Here is a 23,662-nt window from a genome sequence, read left to right as displayed (position 1 = left end):
AGAAGAAGAAAACTAGAAAATTGGGATGAAACATAATATAGCTTCCCTGGAACCACAGGTTGTGAACTTGTCATATTCCATTCATTTAATTAATAAGCAGATAAATAGAATCATGAGCTCTTCAGCATGAATATGTGTCATTTAAATGACATGTTAAAAGCTAAAACTCTAACTGCTCTCAAGAGACACTAAAGTGATCACTGACTTTCATAAGAATAAAAGTTTGGCATGAATTCTTTGGCAACATTCCTTGGTCTTGCCTGAAATCTGCAGTTGAATAGGAGATGTGCCAGTCCTCCATGATATTAAGGGGCTGGAAGCCTGATGAAAGTGAGCTTTGAAAGTTCTTGGGGACAATGGGCCGTAATAGTTGGGAGAGAGTGAGAAATCGTTGCTAAAAAGGCAGTAATGGAAAAAGTCAGGCAGTCTCACTACAGACTTCAATAACCACCCCTCAATCTTTCCTATCTACCTCATAGGCCTCTGTCTTAGCAAAACAAACAACTTTGTGGGGCATGGTGTTAAGGCACAAGGAGGAGAATAAGTTTGACTGAAGGACCATTTACTGGGGACAATATACCATGACGAAATCACTTCATTTAGCTCTGAAGAAGAGGGCACATTCCAATAAACACTGTCCCTATCTTCAAGGAACAGGCAAAGCAGGATGCAGGCTTATCTTACACCAAATAAATTCCTTGAAATGCGTAGTAGATTTTATGTGACCAAAAGAAAAGGAGAGTTCCCCTTTGGCTGGAGGAATAAGGAAAGATCCCACATAGGAAGGGACAAGACGCAGGCTTTTTGCTTTGTTGATAGAATAATTGACTGCTGTACCTACTTGCTTTTTCTGTACTCTACACCAGTAAAGCAACCTATCCTAAAAGACTGGAAGCTCTGCTGAGGGCAGGAACCAAGTATTTTTCATATTTGCATATTCCACTGGGGCTAGCTAGTCTTAGACATTAATAGACGGCTAATAATGTTTAATGAGTGAATAAAATGCCATCATTAATGAGTTAAAGTGAGTACTGACTAACACTGGAAGAAGAAGAACTTTGACTTTGGGTAGTCTTACGGTGCAACTCACATTTATTAAGGAAAATTGCTAGTACTATTCACTAAACTGCCCATGATCCAGTTTCTTTCTTACTGGCTACTCTCTGAAGTGCATCCATAATTCCTTGCTCCATATTTTCTTATTCCTCAAAGGCTATCCCTAGTGAATTAATGCAAATCTCTTTAAAGCATCAAGGAGTGAGCTTGGATGTGGTTATCCTTTCTCCCTCCTCAAAGGACACTAATATCTGAAGACACTTACAGCAGGCTGGGTTAGAGCCAGACCCATTGAAGCTATCCTTGTCCTTATCCACAGCTCTGTTCTTGGATGGGACTTTCTGAAAGGTAAAAATCCAATCTCTTCTGTCCGTTCACTTTCCATCAGGTCAAGAAACACCTGCTTCCCATCCAAATCCATCTAGCATGGGCTCTTTACCAGAATGTGTTGGGCTCCAAAGATACAACAAAAATAAGAAAGCTGAGTGAGGAAGAGAGCATTTATCTAAGGGACTCTTAGAATTTAAATCTGGAGCCTTGGTTTTAAAGGTGCAGTAAATATAGGCCTATGGTAAATTGCTTATGATGTAATAAACTATAATTATGGATGTGGAAATAAAGAGAGGCAATAGAATATTGTATATTTAAGGAGCAGCTATCAGGAAAGGAATAGATCAAATTGCCATCTTGCTTTCTGTTGATAGCTTCTGGAATGGTTATTATTCCATAGGAATGCAAAACAGGAGTCAGCACTATGAAAGCTTTCCATGCCTACCTTTCTTCTTGGATGACCTCACAGATCATCACAACAGGCACACAGAAGTTAGTTAAGGAAGCAAGCAAGCTTCCGTAGAATACATGCAGTATCTTGGCCCTGTCACATTCAGAACTAAATAGGAAAACATCATAAACAAAAACACTCGATGTGTTGTACAGTACAGCTATGTGCCATATTTGCAAAATCAGGCTAGAATGTTAAAAATTGCTATCTGAAGAACTGAATAAAATAACATTTTACAAAGAGGAAATAAATACAGTAACTAAAAGAGACCAATATGAAAACTTTCTGAAGACAATTGAGATACTGCATTACTTTCCTGTGGCTACCGTCACAAATTACCAGAAACAGTGGCTCAAAACAACAGAAATTTATTCTCTCACAGATCCCAGAGGCCAGAAGTCTGGGATTGGCAGGGTCTTATTTTCTCAATCCAGGTCTTATTTTCTCTGAGTGCTCTATGGGAAATTCATGTATTTGCCTCCTCCAGCTTCTGGTGGCCTCAGGCATTCCTTGGCTTGTGGCTGCATCACTCCAGTATCTGCCTCTTTTTTTATTTTGTTTTGTTTTGTTTGTTTTATGTGATGAAGTCTTGCTCTGTCACCCAGACTGGAGTGCAGTGGTGCAATCTCGGCTCACTGCAACCTCTGGCTCCTGAGTTCCAGTGATTCTCCTGCCTTAGCCTCCCTAGTAGCTGGGATTATAGATGTCAACCACCATGCCCAGCTAATTTTTGTATTTTTAGTAGAGACAGCGTTTTGCCATGTTGACTAGCCTGGTATCAAACTCCTGAACTCAAGTAACCTGCCTGCCTTGGTCTCCTGAAGTGTTGGGTCTGCCTCTTTAAATCTACACTTACTTCTGGGTGACACCATTTAGTCTCATGGCTTTAAATGCCACCTTTATGGTTATGACTCTGAGATTTCTAAGTCTAGGCCCAACCTCTCCCTCATACGATCCACATTGGTATATCTAACTTCACAGCTGGCCTCTCCACTTAGACATTTTTTAAAAACCTTGTATTTTAAGTTCAGGGGTCCATGGATAGTTTTGTACATAGGTAAATGTGTGTCATGGGGGTTTGTTGTGCAGATAATTTCATACCCAAGTATTAAGCCTAGTACCCATTAGTTACTTTTCTTGATCCTCTCCTTCCTCCCACACTTCGCCTCCCAATAGGCCCTAGTGTGTTCCCCTCTATGTGTCCATGTGTTCTCATCATTTGGCTCCCACTTATATATGATAACACATGGTCTTTGATTCTGTTCCTGCATTAGTTTGCTAAGGATGATGGCTTCACTTGAACCTTCTAATAGACACCACAAAAGAATCATGTCCCAAGTCAGGCAACTTCTGCCTTATTCCTTGTCTTGGTCAAGGGCAAATCAAGCCAAAAATCTGATGTTATCCTTGATCCCTTCCTCTCACTTATGCTTCATCAGCAAATCTTGCCAAAGTCCTTCAGTTTTTATCTAAAGTTCAGCCACTTTTTGTCACATCTCCATCCCACTCATCTGTACAAAGCCATCATCATCACTCACCTGGATTGAAACAGACTGTTACTGCAATAGCCTATTATTGCAACAGCTCTGAGGGCAGACCTTCCTGTACTTTGTTCTTGCCATTCTCCTCCTTTCGGTCCATTCTTAATACAGAAGCCAGCTTGATTCTCTTGAAATACGTCATATCATTTCACTCCTCTGCTCAAAGACAGCCAGTGGTTTCCCATTTCACCCAGAATAGAACCTACAGCCCTGTGACAGCCCCTAAGGCCCTCTGTGATCTGCTCCAATCCACCCATCACTTCTTCAAGCTCATCTTCTACCAGTCCAAGCCTGGCTCACCCAACTTCAGCCTCACTCTTTCTCAAAAATAGCATTAGGCTGCTCCCACCTTAGACATTATAATTCCCCTGGCTGCAGTGCTCTTCTCCCAATATCTTTGGAGTGATTTTCTCATTCCATTCAGGCTTTTGCTCAAAAGTTGCCCTCCCAGAAAGGGTGTTTCTCACCTCTCATGCTGACATGTCCATGCCGGTCTTCCTGTTCATGACCAATTCCCCTTCTAGAATAAAAGCTCCAAAAGTCAGATTTGTATCTCCTGCTCACATCCCAGTGCCTCACACAGTATCGGGCCAAGCATTTTACAAATGAAAGAATGAATCATTGGATGAGTGAGTTATTCAGTAGACTCGTGGACATGATATATATATAACCATGAATTGAAGTAACACAACAACTAAATATAGGTGGACTGTAATTCTACTGCATTTCCGAAATGGTTATTATTGGAATATATTCACTACTACAAGGTAAGTTGAGTCAGAACAATATATTCCTTTGATAGGAATAAGATAGAAGCCATTATTTTCCTGTGTGTGGGGGGGGGGCGGTTAATCGTTAAAAGAGATGGATTCTCTGGCACAATAAAACATTGTCTGAAATTCCTTTGGGGAGGAAAAGGGTAATTTTAATGCTTTCACTCATCTCTCAGCACAGGCCTCATCTAGAGACAATGGAATCAGGCTGCAGTGGAATTGCATCTCTTTAAGTTTCTTGCCCACAACAATGGCTTCAATTTCCACCGTGTTACACTGAGTTGATTCGGATAGCTCCCTGTTCCATGGAAACACTGATTGAAAAGCAGGTTAGGAAGTATCCTTGGAACCTGAAAAAAAAAAAAGTCAGTCAGTGAGACCTAGAGCCAGGCATGGTCCTTTTCATATAAAAATTGCTGAATTCCACCCCCTTGGCATCATGATCCTCTATAGAGGGTGTGAAGGTGTGGAATTAGGGGAATGTTTGGAAACCGTTGCTGTGGGTTTGCCTTGGGTGTTCTCACAAACAGCACATCATTTACCTTAGCCTCCTCTAAGTGTTACCCTTTGCCTACAACGAATGTGTTATTGACCCAGCAGTTGTGGGTTTGTGATTGAGAACATTTCTCCTGTAAGTCTACATGGAATTATGCGGCATAACCCTAAAGGCTTTATGAGCACCGTTCATTGCACCACCATCCCCCCCTTGAAGGCCACCTGCTGGGTACACAGGATGTTGCCAGCTGTGGCTTCCATCTGTGTCCATATGGTCACAAAACACAACTGCCTATGTCCTCACTGCACCTCACCGTTCAAGAGTCTACCCAAAACAGACAGAAACGCTCCTGCGGTGTTGGAACTCTGCTAAATACACCAAGATTTCAAGTGAATTCCTATCAGCTTATCTTAAATTACTGTGCTGTAGAGTCAGAATCTTGTTAGAAGAGAATATTACTTGGATATATGTGAGTTCCTTTAAAATTATCTATTTTCAATTTCAAAGCCCTTGGGACAGGGGAAGAAGATGCTGATAACCGTACTAGTCTGCTAGGTTTGCTACTAGAAAAAAAAGACCATAGACCGGGTGGCTCTTAAACTGAGACACTTCGTTTCTCTCAGTTCTGGAGGCTGGAAGTTCAAGATCAAGGTGTCACCTGGTTTGGTTTCTCTGGAGGCCTCTCTCCATGGCTTGCAGATGGCCTCCTTCTTGCTTAGCCCTCACATGGCCTTTCCTCTGTGTGCACAAGTCCGTGGTATATCTCTGTGTGTCCCAATTTTCTCTTCTTATAAGGACCAGTCAGACTGGATTAAGGCCCACCCTAGCCACCTCACTGTAACCTAATCACTGCTTTAAAGACACTATTTCCAAATGCAGTCACATTCCGAGGAACCCGGGGTGAGGCCTACAACATATAAATTTGAAGGAGGACACAATACAGTCCATAACAGTGACTTACAAACAAACAAGTCGCATCTGAGTTTCAAAGCTATTGCAGATTGTAGGTCCAGGCCTTATTGTCTCATAATAAGGTTTAGTGACTACGCGTGGCACCTTGTCTCAGGTAACGGAACACAGAGTATGGAGGCCAGACCGTTTTAGCATCAGCCTTATTTACACCAGCATCTATCCTTCCCAGCAAAGTACAGTGGGAACAATCAAAACAAGGCCGTCCTAAGTGAAGCCTAAATATGAATATTTATTAAGAAAAAAAGCCTTAACTTTTTCAGATTTCTTATCTACTCTAGTGTTTACAAGCAGTGTGATTTTACCCTTATCTTTTTTTTTTTTTTTTTTTTTTGAGACTGAGTTTCTCTCTTATTACCCAGGCTGGAGTGCAATGGCACGATCTCCGCTCACCGCAACCTCCGCCTCCTGGGTTCTGGCAATTCTCCTGCCTCAGCCTCCTGAATAGCTGGGATTATGCCACCATGCCCAGCTGATTTTTTGTATTTTTAGTGGAGATGGGGTTTCACCATGTTGACCAGGATGGTCTCGATCTCTTGACCTCATGATCCACCTGCCTCTGCCTCCCAAAGTGCTGGGATTACAGGCGTGAGCCACCGCGCCTGGCCTTACCCTTATCATTTTAAATGGCACAAATATTCACCTCGAAAGACAGACTCATGACTCAGAGAAAAGCCCAATTATTTCACTTTCCGACCCTTTGCTTGGACAATGGTGGGTGAGGTGGGAAAGAGGCTGGTGAGGCAGATAAGAAGCATGACCCTTGACCCTTGTTCAAGCTTCCTAGTGATGATCAGACAGAGGATTACTGCCCAACCACTTCCTGTCTCTAAAGACTGGCACGTGATCTGTACTCACTTAAACTGATCCACAACATAGAAAGGACGAAAAGTAGCTTAACAATACTTCTCAAGCTTCAGGTACACACGAGCAATGACAGAGAACATGGAAAACCCAGGCCTGCGATTTTGAGGTTTCTCACCCTCCTGTGTCCCATCTGCCATGCTCTACTTTCTCAAGAATCACAGCAGAATGAAAAAGCTTGTTCTTTCTCCTGAGCTCTCAGAGCCCTGCTTTCTCCCTTCACCCACTGCCCTGGCTTGAGAAATTTCAAAAATATAAGGAGAAGGGGGCAGTTTTGCCTCTCTTCCTTGAGCCCAAGCTAGTTTTGTTTTTTAATTTCTTGACCCTTCCATGCCACTATATTTTTAGAAGCAGAAGTCAGCTTGGCTCAAATGAGAGAGAGAGAGAGGAAGAGGCACAGAGGGATGAACAAGGTAGGAATTTCTCATCTCAAACCAATGGGCCCCCAAATGACTGAGGCCAGAAGTTCACAACATGAAGACCCCTAAAGCCTTCAGAAGTCTCATTGGCAGGTCACACTCACAATTATTACATAAAAGAAGTAAAAGGGATGAAGGAAGGAAAAGATGAATGGATGGAGGAGGTAGAAATAGAGAGAGAGAGAAGAGAGAGAAAGAAAGAAAGAAAGAAAGAAAGAAAGAAAGAAAGAAAGAAAGAAAGAGAAGGAAGGAAGGAGAAAGAAAGAAAAGAAAGAGAAAAAGGGAAGGAAGGAAGGAGAAAAAGAAAGAAAGTAAGAAAAGAAAGAGGGAGGGAAGGAAAGAGGGAGGGAGGAAGGAGAGGGAGGAGGAAAGGAAAGAAGGAGAGAAGGAAAGACAGGTGGAGGAAATTATGCAAGAGCCCCTACTTATGTGCCCCTTTATTCTTCTTATCAAAGACTCGACATTCCATTTTGTTGTATTTGAAGCTATAGGTAGGAGAAGGAGGGAGGAAGTGGCTGATCCTCAAACAGTCTGCCCATATATGAGGTAATGGTCTGGCTCCTATTAATAACTTCTCCTGTTTCTGTCAGATCTCACTTTCTTGGTGCTTCTCCAGCTTTCTATATACCTTATACCACAGTAGATTTTTGGCATTTATCAGCAACCCTCTCTTGGAGAAAGTGTGATGGGTTGTTGAGCTGATGACACTATTCATAATGCCTGTTTGGTGAAAAAAATGAAAAGAAATTGCTCTGAAAGCGACAAAACAGAATTCACCTGCACACTACCCAAGCACATAATGAAAACATGTGTAATTCTCTTAAACCCAGGTTCATTCAGCTTTATGCGATAGACAACTATATCACAAAAGAACAATTTTGAGGTGAGTAGGAATTTCACAAGCTGGTGCCAACTCCTTTTTTTAATTTCCATTATCCATGTGCAATAATAAAAAACTTATTTCTAGGGAATATTTGACTTTTCAGGACATTTTGACTACCTTGTATCATTTGCTTTATAGAGCAATTGTCCAAGGGAAGCAAGACAACATTATTAGCCCACACGTATGAAACAAAGAACAGAAATAATTTGATGAAATTAAAACATTTACATTATGTGGAGATTCAGAATCTGAATCTGTTCCAGACAAGACTGTGATTTGGAATAAGCAGGATATAATGTGTAATCTTCGTGTTCACTTTTTTATCTATAAAAATGGAAAAAAGTATCTCCTACCTTGAATGTTATAGAGTGTAATGAAACATATGTAAAGGGGCTATTTCATAGTAATTTTCTTTCTTATTCTTAAAAATCCTTCTCAAAGAGGTAGTAGGTAGATCAGGTTTCAAAATTCAGAACTTCTGTTTCCTATTCAGGTATTTTTTGTCTCCAACCAGCCTACCCTATACAGATGAATGGTGCTCACACCCACACCAGTAATTGACTTTTCCCTTAAATAGTTGTAGTCTGAATGTCCTAAAGATGCCTTGGTCTCCCCGAGGATGCTGATTCTGAGTAAGACACAGTCTCTCTACATGAGGGCTCTCCCTCTGGGGTTGGGGAGATAGACGAGTAAACAAGTAATTGCTAATAGTTACCAAAGAAGCCCTATCACCAAGCAGCCCTCTGTGTGGGTCACCTTGATGGTGGCAGGAAGACCGCCTCACATCCGTCTTCTGGTGACCAAGTTTCTTTTGTGTCATCTTGTCACCTCATTGTTGAGCATCCACCAACAGTTCTGAGAGAAACTGAAAATTGACTCCAAAGACTGTCCCTACGATTGTCTGACAAAAGTAAAACACAAATTGACTTGAATGGAAACATTTTTCCTTATGTTCATTTCAGAATAAAGGTCTTATATGGCTCCTTAGGTAAAGGTTAATATTATTAAATAACTCTGTCCTGTAATTTTCCTTTAATTTTTCAAAAAAATTAAAAATTTTTTTTAAATTTTTTTGGGTGCATAGGAGTACTGTCATATGGTTTCCAAATATGATTTCTCAGAAGATGAAGAAATTATCTATACATGAATGACTCATATTATCAGTCTATAAAAGCCAGAAATATTTCCAAAAGGAGCCACAATAATTCACTATAAACCATCTTAACTTTCACAACCCAACACTGTAATTAGTTATTTAATAAAGTCAGTTCAGCAGGAACATTATAGATGTGTGTTTATTGCTTTCTTTCAAAGCAGGATCAGGGTCATTTATTAGAATTAGAGTCCGTCTATTGGAGTTCCCTTTTTAACAAAGAATGCACACAAATGATGCTCATGATGCGTATTTGTGATTTTCATTTCAGATTTTTTTATATTCTTTTTGCCCCTTTGAGTGAAGAGAGAACCTAGAGCACTTGTAAATCAATCTGTCATAGGCAAGTTGGCAAAAAACCTACTATTGGCTTTTGGAAAGGGGTCACTCAATTATGAGAGTAGATTTAAAAAAATAGCAGCCTGCTAGTTACAGGTATTCTGCATTCCATGAGCATCAGTTAACATGTATTTTCAAAAGGAATGAGGAGTATTGGTCAATCCAGGAGTAACTTAAATGGAGACCAATTAAGGAAGTTTCTACTGTATGCCCTGTGTCTATTAATAATCCTAGGACGTCCCTTAAAAAACATTTAAGAGGGAGGCCGAGACGGGTGGATCACAAGGTCGAGAGATCGAGACCATCCTGGTCAACATGGTGAAACCCCGTCTCTACTAAAAATACAAAAAATTAGCTGGGCATGGTGGCACGTGCCTGTAATCCCAGCTATTCAGGAGGCTGAGGCAGGAGAATTGCCTGAACCCAGGAGGCGGAGGTTGCGGTGAGCCGAGATCGCGCCATTGCACTCCAGCCTGGGTAACAAGAGCGAAACTCCGTCTCGGGGAAAAACAAAAACAAAAAACAAAAACATTTACGAATGTTCAGTTAACAACACTTACATTGTTGCTATCAAAGACCAATGTCTCAAGCAAAATCAGAGCTAAATTCTCTGATGAGGCTTTAAGCACTAATATTTTGTATTGTTACTTGCAGCGAGATCCTCACATTTAAGCTATGAGAGCCTGCCTAGCTCATGTGCACTTGCTCCATGAAGAAACATATTTCTCCAGTTATCAGAAACAGGTTTGCCTTAGACTAAACAATTTCAAAAGAGAAAAAGAAAAGAAAGAAAATAAAATACAGTTCTTTGAATTTTCTCGTGCACTTCGGAAAGTACTAGAATATGATCTCAGAATTCTGAGCCATGAAGCACAAAAAAAGGATATTTTTATTCTGAAAAATCTAAGAATATGAATATGTCATTTTGATCCCATCAACTCCACATGATACCCTTAGAGTCTGGAATGGCAGCTTCTGAATAGAAAGATATTCATTCTAGAAGAACGGTCCTACTAGGATCCACTTCAAATTATGTTTAGGTCAAGCACAGTGCAATTCTTATCCACACCACAGAAAATCGCTCTCTACCATATTATAAGTTTTTATGCCACTAAATATTTGGAATACAGTCCAACATTGGATTTAAAATTTTAAGCATACATAAGCAGTTAGTCCTATTTATCTGCGTGTGGTGCATGCTGAGAAACTTAACTTTTTTAGCCGTGGATTTAGGATCTGCTCTATTTCTCCATTTATCATTTGGGGTCTTTTGTTTGTATATTTACATTCTTCTTTCTACTGGCTGGGCGTGGTGACTCACACTTGTAATCCCAGCACTTTGGGAGGCCGAGGAGGATGGATCACCTGAGGTCAGGAGTTTGAGACCAGCCTGGCCACCATGGTGAAACCCCATCTCAACTAATAATACAAAAATTAGCTGAGCATGATAGTACATATCTGTAATCTCAGCTACTCAGGAGGCTGAGGTAGGAGAATTACTTTAACCTGGAGGCGGAGGTTGCAGTGAGCTGAGATCACACCATTGCATTGCACTCCAGCCTGGGTGACAGAGCTAGACTCTGTCTCAAAAAAAGAAAAAAGAAAAAATTTACATGTGAACCATGTTACTAATGCTTCTCATGCATCTCTTTTGCTTCTGCAGGAGGGATTTTTGAAACAGTGGAAAATGAGCCTGTTAATGTTGAAGAATTAGCTTTCAAGTTTGCAGTCACCAGCATTAACAGAAACCGAACCCTGATGCCTAACACCACATTAACCTATGACATCCAGAGAATTAACCTTTTTGATAGTTTTGAAGCCTCACGGAGAGGTAACTATTTTCCCACTTTTAAAAGCTTCTTTGGGTGATATGTCTGCTCTCCAAGTCACCTTCTTTTTGCTACCTGCCCTCTTTCAAAGTGGACATCCTTGTGCAAATGGGTCGCAGGAAATCTGGGTCTTTGATGTCACTGATCAATGCAATCTGAACTAACCTAATGGATGTTGCCGAGCACTGTTTCCTGGGCCTTTCTGATTAGCTTACCCTTCAGTGCCCTCCACTCTATGATTAACTAGTTCAGCTGTGAATGGAAAATGTCAAGCTTGATCTGTTTTTCCTTCCTGAAGCTGAGATATCACCATGAAATTGTGCAGTGCAGTCAAATAAAACATTGCAGAAGGTCACATCCACTGAGCATGTGGAAATGCCCAGGACACACATAACTCACACCCTGAATTTTAACAGGTTGTAAACTACTGAGTTTACCTAGTGTCCTCCCAACTTTTTTTCACTTGTTTCCACAAAATCATAGAAATATGAAGATAAAGCCTGTGAGAGAAATGTCTGCATTTGATCCTCTTTTTTCTTCTGAACTAAAGACAAGTGCCTAGCCTCAAAAATAATCTAATTCATATGCTGGCTGGAAGGTTTCTCTCACAGAAAGATTCATTTGGAATTGTGGGGCTTGTTTAGACATCTTCTAGACAATTCTAGGACAAGTCTTTGAGGTAAGATCACATTCGATAGTTCAGGGTTGGTTCCTAACAGGGACACTATCTAGTCACTAAATAAAAGTGTTTATGTGGAAACAAAGGCTACTCATCACCCCAGAATAGAAGGGGTTCTTTGGTTCAAAGAGGAATCCTTGCCTACTAAATACACACAAATAAATGAAATAAAATGAACACCATGTTTATGCTGATTTCCAGGTAATTAAATGCTGGTTGTTTCCATACAGAATTAACCTCGTTCAATCATAGGTTATATCCACCTGATACAGCCTTCTGCAAGAATTCTAGTGTTCTTTGCAAACAAAATATAAAACTTATTTTCTTAAGAGCACAGATATAAAATTAACAGCATAATCATCTTTTTATATCTATGGCATAACTTTAGTATGAAAATATTTTCTTTTTCAAGATGGGTAGACTTTGAGATATAATATAGGTCTAAGTTGTCTATGGACAAATAATAAAACTGTATATTTTTGCAACATTTTAAAGTTTGCAAGCCATCCTCACATAAATTATCTCTACAATGTAGAGACAGGTGTATCATTTTCCTTTCTTTCTCTCATCTCTCTCTTACACACACACCCCTATGCAAACAGACACAGCCACTCATATACATTGTTAAGCAAATACCATAGAAAGCCAACCACATTTAGCAATGAAACTCTAAGCCACATAAAAATTGAAAGCTTTCTTGTGATCTTAAGTACCTGGCATACTTGTCAATTAAACACTCCAAGCTTCTTAAAACTGGTAATTTGCTGGCAAACAGAATTCAAAAGAATTGATATTCTGTCAAGTAATATTAGTATCTAAGATCCAAATATTAACAGGAATCTCAATCCATTTCTTATGCTAGATAGAACAACAGTTTACACATTCCCATACTCTATTTTATATGCCTAACTAATGAAAACATAACCAGAAAATAAGCTTCTGAAGACAATGACAATTTGTACTTCCAGTACATAATGCACAAAACTGTACAACTTCATAGTTCATGCAGTAATACACTACCAAAGAGCACGGTAGAAGAAGGTTTTCCTTGTAAACATTTGCTGTTCCTTAGATACCTGCAATATAGCTGTCAATGTTGTACCAGTTATTCTCTCTGAACTATGTCAGATAACGACAAAGCCATATCATTTTTCTAACTATTTTAATTTGTAGATTATTATAAAATTTAATACAATTGTATTTATTAATTTAGCTAATTTGATATTTATCTGATGACAGTTCTAAATCTGTAGAATTAAAATATAAATTGGAAAATGTGTTTAAGCTTTCATTTAATTCCTACCAGCATAAGATTAATAGGCACTATTTTACATGGTGGTAGAGGGCAAACTGCCTCAACCTTTCTGGAAGGGAATTTGGTTAATATATTTCAGATGACTTCAAACTATCTGTACCACTTAATTATAGCTGGTAATTTAACTTCTGGAAATCTTCTCTTAGAAAGTAGCATAAGATACAGAGAAAAACATAAGAACTAAGGTATTACAATATTACTTATGATAGCCAAAAATTAGGAGCAGCTTAAATGTTTTTGGGGGGTTTGTTTGTTTTTTGAAACAGAGTTTCACTCTGTCACCCCCGCTGGAGTGCGGTGGCACTATCTCTGTTCACTGCAACCTCTGCCTGCTGGGTTCAAGCGATTCTTGTGTCTCAGCCCCCCAAATAATTGGGACTACAGGTGCGCACCACTGCACCTGGCTAATTTTTGTATTTTTAGTAGAGATGGGGTTTCACCATGATGGCCAGGCAGGTCTTGAACTCTTGACCACAAGTGATCTGCCCATCTCAGCCTCCCGAAGTGCTGGGATTACAGGCATGAGCCAAATGTTTAATATTGTAGAAATGCTTAAATAAATGATGACATACCCATGGAACGGTCTATTCTACAGACACTAAAAACATACTTTAAAGAATTTGTAACGACTGAAAAAAAGACATGCTATAGCATTAAAGAAAGCAATGTATCAAACTCTATTTATATGATGATTCTAATTTTCCCAAATATTAATACATATTATTCCAAAATGATAGGATTAATCACAGGGTCTTTTTGTCCTTACATTTTAAATATTCTAAATTCTCTCAGTGAGTGATTATAATAACATAATGAGAAAAATACATTTATGTTATAAATACATTTCAATAGATATTGACTTGATTTCTGACACTGGGGTAGAAAGAGGCTGACCTTGAGCCAAAGCTCCTGTCCAGTGGCCACGACTCTCTCCATTGCCTATGAAATGAGAGAGTTGAACCAAATGTTTTCTAAGATCTTTTTAAGCTATGCTATTTCATTATTTTAAAATTAATCAGACATCAGCACTGCTTATGAACATTCTTTAGCAATATTTCATTAACCTGGAACTTCTTTGTGAATTTTGGAATGATAGGAGCTAAAGCACTGTGTAGTTACCCAGAGGCTCTTTCTTCTGAATTTTGTAACCACATTAATATTTTAATTGCCACCCTGCTGCATGACGGAACTTAATTCATACAGCATTCACTTGGCAACGGGCTTGTTGGTAAGTAGGAGTGCTTTCCGGTAGCACCACACCAAGCAAGGGATTTAGACTCCTTCTGATTAGAGATAATAAAGCGAAGCCAGCAGGGAATTGGCCTTGTGTATATTGCTAATCAGTTCTAAGTTTACATCTATCAGTAGCTCAAGGAAGTTGGAAGTTGGACCAAGCATATTTCCTCAATCTACAGACAGGGATTGTAAAAGATTTTTCAATAGTTTCATTGAAAAGAGGAATCATGAAAGAGAACAATTAAATTCACAGAACTCTCTTTTTCTCTCCCCCTCTCCTTGCCCTCCCTCCCCATCCTCCCCTTGTCCTTGGGCATCAGCATGTGACCAGCTGGCTCTTGGCGTGGCTGCGCTCTTTGGCCCTTCCCATAGCTCCTCCGTCAGTGCCGTGCAGTCTATTTGCAATGCTCTCGAAGTTCCGCACATACAGACCCGCTGGAAACACCCCTCAGTGGACAACAAAGATTTGTTTTACATCAACCTTTACCCAGATTATGCAGCTATCAGCAGGGCGATCCTGGATCTGGTCCTCTACTACAACTGGAAAACAGTGACTGTGGTGTATGAAGACAGCACAGGTATGGGACTCACACAAGACCTCACCTGGCAGTGTCTGCTCTGAACAAAGAGAACGAAAGTATCAAATAGGCATTAAACTCATCAGGTGGAGCACATAAACACGCTCTCCTATGTAAAGCTAACTGAATATTCTAAAGTAATTTAACAATGCATGTGTATGTAATTCACATTTCTTTTTGTTTACCGATCCTTTCTAATGATCCTTTTATCATCAAATCTAGGGGAACCCTTTTAAAAAAAGAAATATCACCTTATCAACATATATTATAATCCAATCACAATATTAAACATGTATTTTCATTTTTCCAGCTCTCATAAGACTCTGACCACAATTGAAAATGACCATGGAATATGATTCCTACCTGATAAGTAGCCATGTAAATGTTTGGAAACGTTTCCAACGTAGGTTAACAAAGAGAAATTCATTTAGAGGTTGTTTTCATGGGAAAGGGACTATGAACCCCCAGTGATGAGTGCTTAATAAAGCTTGCATTGCTCCGCATGCTTATTTAGGGTGCTGGATGAAAATATGGCTGCTTGGAGTCCAGTCCTCATCAGCCACTTTCTCTGAGCTGCCCCAATTTGAAGTTTCTTGTACTGGCACTTCCCTCTGCTTTCTGCTTATAGTCCAGAATTTTTTGACGTTCAGGCCCCTTTTTATTTAAAGTTGGGCAGTAACCCTCCACTGTCCACATAATAAAGTTGAATTTCTTCTCATTCAAAACTCTTTATCATCCAGCCATTTTCATTTTCATTAACCCAGGCCCCAGCTTCCCTCACTGCCTATACTCTCACATGAGCTATGATGAAGAGTCTATCCATTTTTCAACATCCCCACGTTCTCCTGACTCCTGTTTTCTGAGGCTGGCACCTCACTTTGGATGATCCTCTTCACGGCCTTCACAGTGTTGAACTCCCTCATTCTCCATGACCGCATGCAAATTTCCCTCTTCTTTAAAGCTCTCTGAGACAACCAGAGGGTTCACTAGCACTTTGGAAGCAAAAATATTGTATCCCAAGTTATATTTCAAGTATCTGTTTACATGTCTGTAAGAATGGAAATTTCCAAACATCAGAATTTTATGTTACTTATGTTTATAATCTGCCACCTGTCACAGACTGACATAGAGGAAAGAGGTTAGTAATTCCACATGGATAGAATAATACCATTGATTGTCTAAATTTCTTTTCTCCAAGAGCCGAAATTAGTTGCCTTCTTTGGTCTACACATTTGGTAATAAAACTACGAAAGTTACAAGTGAAAATTAGTAAGGTCAAGCACTGTCAAATACGGTTTTGTTTCTCACTGCCCCTTTCACCAAGCACTAGCACTTACTATTCCTCAAAGGATGAGCATGTGCCTCTTTTATTTGGTGTTAAACTCTGGTTCCTTTATATTGTCAGATAAAAGTCATGAGTGTGGTTGGAAATATGCACTTATGTATTTTCTGTGGCTCATCTCATTTTAGAAAGAAGTGAAGATTCTAAGTGACTGGTTTATATACTTTATAAATATTGTATTCAAAACAGTTCTACCAAGAAGAATGAGCCACAAGCAGCCATATTTTTAGAACTTTACCTGCTTGCTGTGAAGGAAGAAATCATTATCTAATCAAATTCACACAGATATTTTAAAGGGCTTTGAAGTAGAATATCATGTTGTAAACATAATTGTGGTTAGATTTTGCAAGTTGCCTACTTTTGTTAAACAGAAAGTTTTGTGAGCTCAAAATCAGGTTATATCTCATTATGTTGTGTTCTGTGTAGTATAATCACCTGTCACCATTTCTAAAGCAAAGCCAGATCATCCTAAAGGAAAACATATCAATGAATAATATTGAAGCCCTGGACTTAATTTAAGAAAGAGTTCAACTAAAGATGTAGGCACTGTAGGTTTTAAATTGTATTTAGACAAAATATAATTAGTAAGTAAATGAAGGAAAAATTGATATTCTGACCACTCTCTGACTTCAGGTGAGCCACACATATGTGACATTCGTTTTGCAAAGCAAAAACCAAACTATCCTTTCTATCATCTTCTACAAGAAACTGAAATGTCCTTTTCATCTTTGTCAAGTTCACCTGTGCTCAGTGACTCAATAAATACTTGTTGAAATTGAAAATCCAAAATGATTTCATGTTGCTCATTTAGTGAGAGATGATTCATGTTAAAATGATTTTACCGACAAAGACGTTAAAAATGTAAATTAATAATCAATTGAGCTATTAAATTGGAACCCAGAGAATACACAGGTCAACTGAGATCAATAAAAGCAGAAACCTTGTGACTCTGAGTGGGTGTAATACTGCTTGACTCAGAGGTCTTGCCTGTAGTAATTATCACACCATAAAAAGAAGGAAACTTAGTAAACCTGAAGGAAAAGAAAGGATTTAGGTGTGCTTAGCGCCCTACACCAGTGTTAAGTACCCATTAAAGAGCACTTTATTGGGATTTGTTTAGGAGTTTGTTAAATAGCCCGAAGCCAGCACAGATGTCACGGGACCAAATGACCCATTACTCCCATTGAAGTCCATGGGAGCAGTGTGCACATCTCTAAGGACAAAATTCAATTCACTAAATACTAGCAAGCAGAATTCTGTCCTCTAGAAGCTAAAATGTTGAAAGACTCTGGAGAACTCTTAGGAAGAGTAAAGTTTCGTCTTGCCTCATCTCTCCTCTCTTTCCTGGATGTCCTTTCTCGTTAGCCACCTACTTGTCTCTGATTCCACATCCAGAGGTGACCCCAGGCAATGAGAAATTGCTGCCAATTGGACATCCCCTCTGATTCATTAGACCCTGGTGGAAGCCTGGCTTCTGTCACTTCATACACAGCAAAAAGAGCTAAGAAGCTACGCCTCAATTGCAGTGTGTGGTATATTCAGCAGTTTCTTCCTTCCCAAGGCCAACCTCAGGGAAATGCACCCACAGCCATTACTGAAGAACAGGAATCAGCAAACTTTTTCTGTGAAGAGCCAAGTGCTGGGGCTTTATGGCCATGGGGTCTTGGTCAAAACCACTGCACTCTGACAAAGTAGCAAGCAAGCACACGCACAATATGTAAATGAATGGACCTCACGTGTTCCAGTAAACCTTTATTTGCAAAAATATATGCTGGGTTAGGTTTGGCCTTCTGGCTCTGGTTCACCCTGCTATAGTCTTAAAATATAAGCCATGGAGCTAAAAACTAAAATTGTAATTTTAGCGGGTTCAGCTCACATCTACAACTCCTTCGTTTTGGTGTCTAGGATTTCTTTCTTTTCTTTTCTTTTTTTTTTTTTTTGAGACAGAGTTTTGCTCTTGTTACCCAGGCTGGAGTGCAATGGCACGATCTCCGCTCACTGCAACCTCCGTCTCCTGGGTTCAGGCAATTCTCCTGCCTCAGCCTCCTGAGTAACTGGGATTACAGGCACGCGCCACCATGCCCAACTAACTTTTTGTATTTTTAGTAGAGATGGGGTTTCACCATGTTGACCAGGATGGCCTCGATCTCTTGACCTCATGATCCACCTGCCTCGGCTTCCCAAAGTGCTGGGATTACAGGCGTGAGGGACCGTGCCCGGCCAGTGTCTAGGTTTTCATGCTTTTCTTTCACCCTACTTTCCCTCCTGGCTTCCTCATCAATACTTGTCGTCATTTTTATCATTATCTCTGGTATTTGTCAGGTGACATTCTGGTTCATTGGATAAACCAATTTTCAAAGAGGTGTTGGGGAAACAGATACCTTTCCTCACCCATCCTAACGATCACAACTGACACTCATATAACAAAAGACAGGTTAGCTAGAGAAAATCATAGCAAATTTGTTTAATCAAAGTTTTACATGACTCGAGAGGCTTCAGAGATGAAGATCAAAGATGTAGGGGAAACTGTCTATTTTGATGCTTAGATTCAGTGAAGAATGAACACAATGTAGAAACATCTTTGGACAACATGTTAGAATCCAGTGGTAATAGGCTGAGGCAGGAAGCCCAACAAGGCCTGTCTGTGCATTCTTCTTAGCCTCACTGTGGAGTATTCCTTCCTCCTGGGTATTTCTTATTTCTTTTCCCTGTGAAATAAGAGTCTTCAAGGGAAAAGACAATGATCTTTCAGATTCTGTAGCTTGCTTTGGCGGAGAGGAGTTCTAGTTTCTCTGCTCCACTCAGAGAAGGAAAAATTCTACTTTCTATGTCTCACTTCAGGGGATTAATAGGGGCAGGATACTAGGGGTCAGGAGAAGGTCAGAAAGATCTTGTTTCTGAGACCTTTGCAGTCTTTTTCAGTTCAAAGCACTCAGCATGCCAAAGTGTCATATTTTGGGGTATCATATTCTGAGCCCCAACAGTGTTAATGGCTAAGAATGACTTATAATGTTGTTTCTTATTTTAAACTGATCACAGCACATTTTAAGTTTGGCTCTCTTAAAAGACAACAAAAGCATTGAATATCGCATGCCAGAGAGTGTGGGATTTCGAAGTGTTTTCTTATGCTTTGTTAGGCGATTACCTACACAGTCGGCAGAGAGGGCTGAATCCAAACAAGCAAGTGCTAATTCAAATTTCAGTGGCAAAACGTGAAAAAAATACCCATTCTGCTTAGCTTTTATTTTGTGAATGACTTAGGAAAATCTACTTTATACTTTTGCCTGTCTGTCTTCTCTACTCTAATGTGACCTTAACTAAACTGGACCAAAGGTTATATTCAGTTGGTTCACGTGATATTTTCTGAAATCCTTGGGAAAATAGTCAAGACAGCACATATCTGCATACCCTGTACTATGGGTGTCCTTTCCTGAGGTCCAAATGGCTTCTACAATCCACTGTTGGAAAGTTTTATTTTTATATAGTTATATAAAGATTACTTTCTTTAGAAAATGTTAAAAGTGTAAGGACATAAACAAAAACACCCAGAAAAACTATCACAGATAATGTCTTAGTGTATGTTCTTCTAGATATTAGATGGGCAGGCAGGAAGACAGACAAGCAGATCAACCTGTAGGCAGATAGATAAATAGATACATAGATAGTAGATAGAGAGATAATAGATCATGACAGGTAGATGATGGGCAGATAGATATTAATAGGTGATAGATGATAGATGATAGATAAGTAGATAAATGATGAATGTAGGTAAATAAATGATAGAGGAGAGACAGATGATAGAAAATAGATCATGATAGGTAGATATTAGGTTGGTGCAAAAGTAATCGTGTTTTGCTATTTAATGGCCAAAACCGCAATTACTTTTGCACCAACCTAATAGCTGATAGGTAAATGATAGATATAAATAGGTATATGATAGATTAGATAGATGATAGGCAGATGATCAATTAGATAGATAATAAATAAATAAATAATGAATAGTAGATGAAATGATGGATAGGTGGATAGATAGGTAGGTAGATGAATGGATAGGTAGGTAGGTAGGTAGGTAGGTAGATAGATAGATAGATAGATATGATGTGATACATTCTCTTGTTTCACTGACATTTACTGCCAGGCATTATGCTAAGTACTGAGGATAAACCACACACAAAAATATCTCCAACTTCATGGAATCCACAGACTATTTCTCTAATGAACAAAATATCTACTAAACATTTAGTGTGATAGATAGTAGCACATGTTATGAAGAAAACCAAAGCAGCAAATGATATTTGGGAGACGAGCTGTAGAAGTGGGGGATGCAATTTTATGTAAGAACACCCGGGAAGTTCTGTAGAAAATAACATTTTGGTAAAAATTTAAAGAGGATAAAAAAATAAATCCTGTAGATACCTGGGGGAGAGCATTTCAGACATCAGGCAGAGGGGACAGCCAGTGCAAAGGCCCTGCCAAAATACTCTCTCCTGATAGCACTGGGCTGAACCCCACCATTAAGTCTTTCATATCACAGAGGATTTGCATATGTAAATAGCTAAAAGGACAATGTGTAATAATTTCAACTTTTATTTTAGATTAAAGGATACATATTCAGGTTTGTGGTGTGGGTATGTTGCATGATGTCGAGGTTTGGAGTACAAATGATCCTGTCACCCAGGTAGTGAGTGAGCACAGGCAGTTACCAATAGATAGTTATTCAGTCTCTGACTGCCTCCCTCTCTCCCTCCTCTAGCAGTCCCCAGTGTCTGTTGTTTCCATCTTTACATCCATGTGTACCCAATGTTTAGCTTTCACTTATAAGATCAAGTGGTATTTGTTTTTCTGTTCCTGTGTTAATTCAGTCAGGATAATGGCCTCCAGCTGCATCCATGTTGCTGCAAAGGACATGAGTTTATTCTTTTTTATGGCTACATAGTATTCCGTAGTATATATGTACCACATTTTCTTTACCCAATCCACCACGGATGGGATCCAGGTTGATTCCATGCCTTTGCTATTGTGAATAATGCAGTAATGAACATATAAGTGTGTGCATTTTTTGGGAGAATTATTTTCTTCCAGATATGTACCCAGTAATGAGATTCCTGGGCCAAATGGCAGTTCTGTTTTAAGTTCTTTGAGAAATCTCCAAACTGCTTCCCATAGCAGCTGAACTAGTTTAAATTCCCACCAACAGTATATAAGTGTTCCCTTTTCACCACAGTCTCACCAACACCTGTTGTCTTTTAACTTTTTAATAATAGCCATTGTGACTGGTGTGAGATGGTGTCTCGCTGTGGTTTTTATTTACATTTCTCTGATGATCTGTGATAATGAGCACTTTTTCATATGTTCGTTGGCTGCTTGTGTGTCTTCTTTTGAAAAGTGTCTGTCTTTTGCCCACTTTTTAATGGGGTTATTTGTTTTTTTGTTGATTTAAGTTCTTTATAAATTATGAATATGAGACCTTTGTTGGATGCATAGTTTGCACACATTTTCTACCATTTTGTAGGTTGTCTGTTTACTCTGCTGATAATTTCTCTTGCTGTGCAGAAGCTCTTTAGTTTAATTAAGTCCCACTTGTCAATGTTTGTTTTTGTTGCAATTTCTCTTGAGAACTTAGTCATGACTTCTTTGCCAAAGACAATGTACAGAATAGGATTCCTTAGGTTCTCTTCCAGGATTTTTGTAGTTTGAGGTCTTAGACTGAAATCTTTAATCCATCTTGAGTTAATTGTTGTATATGGTGAAAGAAAAGGGTCCTGCTTTATTCTTCTGCATATGGCTCGCAAGTTATCCCAGCATTATTGATTGAATAGGGAGAAGGATAATATCTTGAATTCTTATTATAGACACCCTTAAGCTAAATATTTAGACAAAAAATATTCAAGCAAAGGAAGAAACAGGGTGCATCAAGTAGGAATTTTTCTGTTCCACAATTAACCTGTGGATAGGCCTGCCTCCCAAAATTCACAACGATGCCAGCCCTTACTTCATTATAAGTATGTGGACGTTGAGAATATTCATTTACAGAATACATGAGTAAGGAAGGCTAAGGTAACTAAAATGTTTAGACTGCAAAGAAAAAAAATAAGGACATAGAAGTTAATGGTACTGTCGATAGATATCTGAAGGGTCATGAAATAAGAGGCTTTAGCTAGTCCTCTGTGCTTTCAGACAAAGTAGGTGAAGGACTGAGGGAAGTAGCTTTTTAGCATCACTGAAGGAATAAACTTTTAATCACTATCTCTCTCAGGGGATGAAATGCATCTCTTCCAAAAATATTTAACACCCTGACCTGGAAGAGTTCAAGCCCAGGCTTGGGACATTCTGTCATAGGTAGGTCCCGATAAGGATTCCTGCAGTACCCAAGAGGTTACCCTGGAAGGCACCTAAAGTTATTACCAACTTTGGTTAAATTGCTTTTCTAAAACCCTAATTGCCAGTGCACTGTCCCATAGTGATGACACCCTGGTAGATCATGTGTTTCTTCACCTTTGCTAATGCTGCCAGGTTCTGACATTCCACAAATATTTATTGGACACACCAGTAAATGTTGGTACCAGGCATTGTTCTAAGCACATGGAATCTGTTAGTGAATAAAACAGACAGAACCCACTAACTTCAAGGAACTTAGATTCTATGGGAATAATAAACCATCTTTTCATTCTATATAAAATGATTATAATTGTTAGATGGTGGTGACTGCTGTGGAAGAAAGAAGAAGTAGAGCAGATTGAAGGGAATCTGGAAGCCAGACATGTGGTTTGCAGAATTAAAGGTCATGTCACATTGCACAGATGAGGTTTGAGCAAAGACTGCAAGGAGCTGAGGAAGTGAACCACATACTGTGATAGAGAAGATGGTTATAGGCAGAGAGAACAGCTAATGTCTAAGGTTAGAGTATGCCTCATATGTCAGAGCAACAGCAAGGCCAGGGTGGATGGATCAGAGTATGAGGGGCAGGGAGATAGAAGAGATGTTTGGAGAGGAGGGTCTTGTAGGACGGAGGGCTTTGTAAACCACTGGAGGAGCATGTGCTCTGCCTGGAATGGGAAGCTGTGAAAGAATTTTGAGCAGAGGAGGGATAAGATCAGACTAACATTCTACAGTAGTCTCTACTCATCCTAAAGTGATATATTCCAAGACCTCCAGTGGATGCCTGAAACCACGGATATTACTGAACTCTATATATGCTATGTTTATTTTTAATTTTATTTTATTTTGAGATGGAGTCTTGCTCTGTCACCCAGGCTGGAGTGCAGTGGCTCAGTCTCGGCTCACTGCATCCTCCACCTCCCAGGTTCAACAATTCTTCTGCCTCAGACTCCCCAGTAGCTGGGATTACAGGCACTTGCCACCATGCCCAGCTAATTTTCATATTTTTAGTAGAGACGGGGTTTCACCAT

At 39.5% G+C, this 23,662-nt stretch overlaps 1 protein-coding gene across 15 annotated transcripts in view; it reads left to right on the top strand.

The window, feature by feature from the left end:
- The window catches only part of GRIK1 (glutamate ionotropic receptor kainate type subunit 1), a 389,636-nt gene that overhangs the window by 227,508 nt on the left and 138,466 nt on the right, over positions 1-23,662 (top strand). For 10 of the 15 annotated variants that reach the window (XM_002761345.6, XM_008986552.5, XM_078358501.1 and 7 more), the window contains exons 2-3: positions 10,938-11,105; positions 14,654-14,911. In XM_002761345.6, the coding sequence (XP_002761391.1) occupies positions 10,938-11,105; positions 14,654-14,911 (426 nt within the window). The remainder of the gene's footprint in view (positions 1-10,937; positions 11,106-14,653; positions 14,912-23,662) is intronic. The other 5 variants (XM_035283110.3, XM_035283108.3, XM_054249096.2 and 2 more) reach the window with 1 other exon arrangement.

Source organism: Callithrix jacchus, chromosome 21 (genome assembly GCF_049354715.1).
Source record: "Callithrix jacchus isolate 240 chromosome 21, calJac240_pri, whole genome shotgun sequence".
Lineage (NCBI taxonomy): Eukaryota > Metazoa > Chordata > Mammalia > Primates > Cebidae > Callithrix > Callithrix jacchus.
This window is presented reverse-complemented; position numbering and strand designations above follow the sequence as displayed.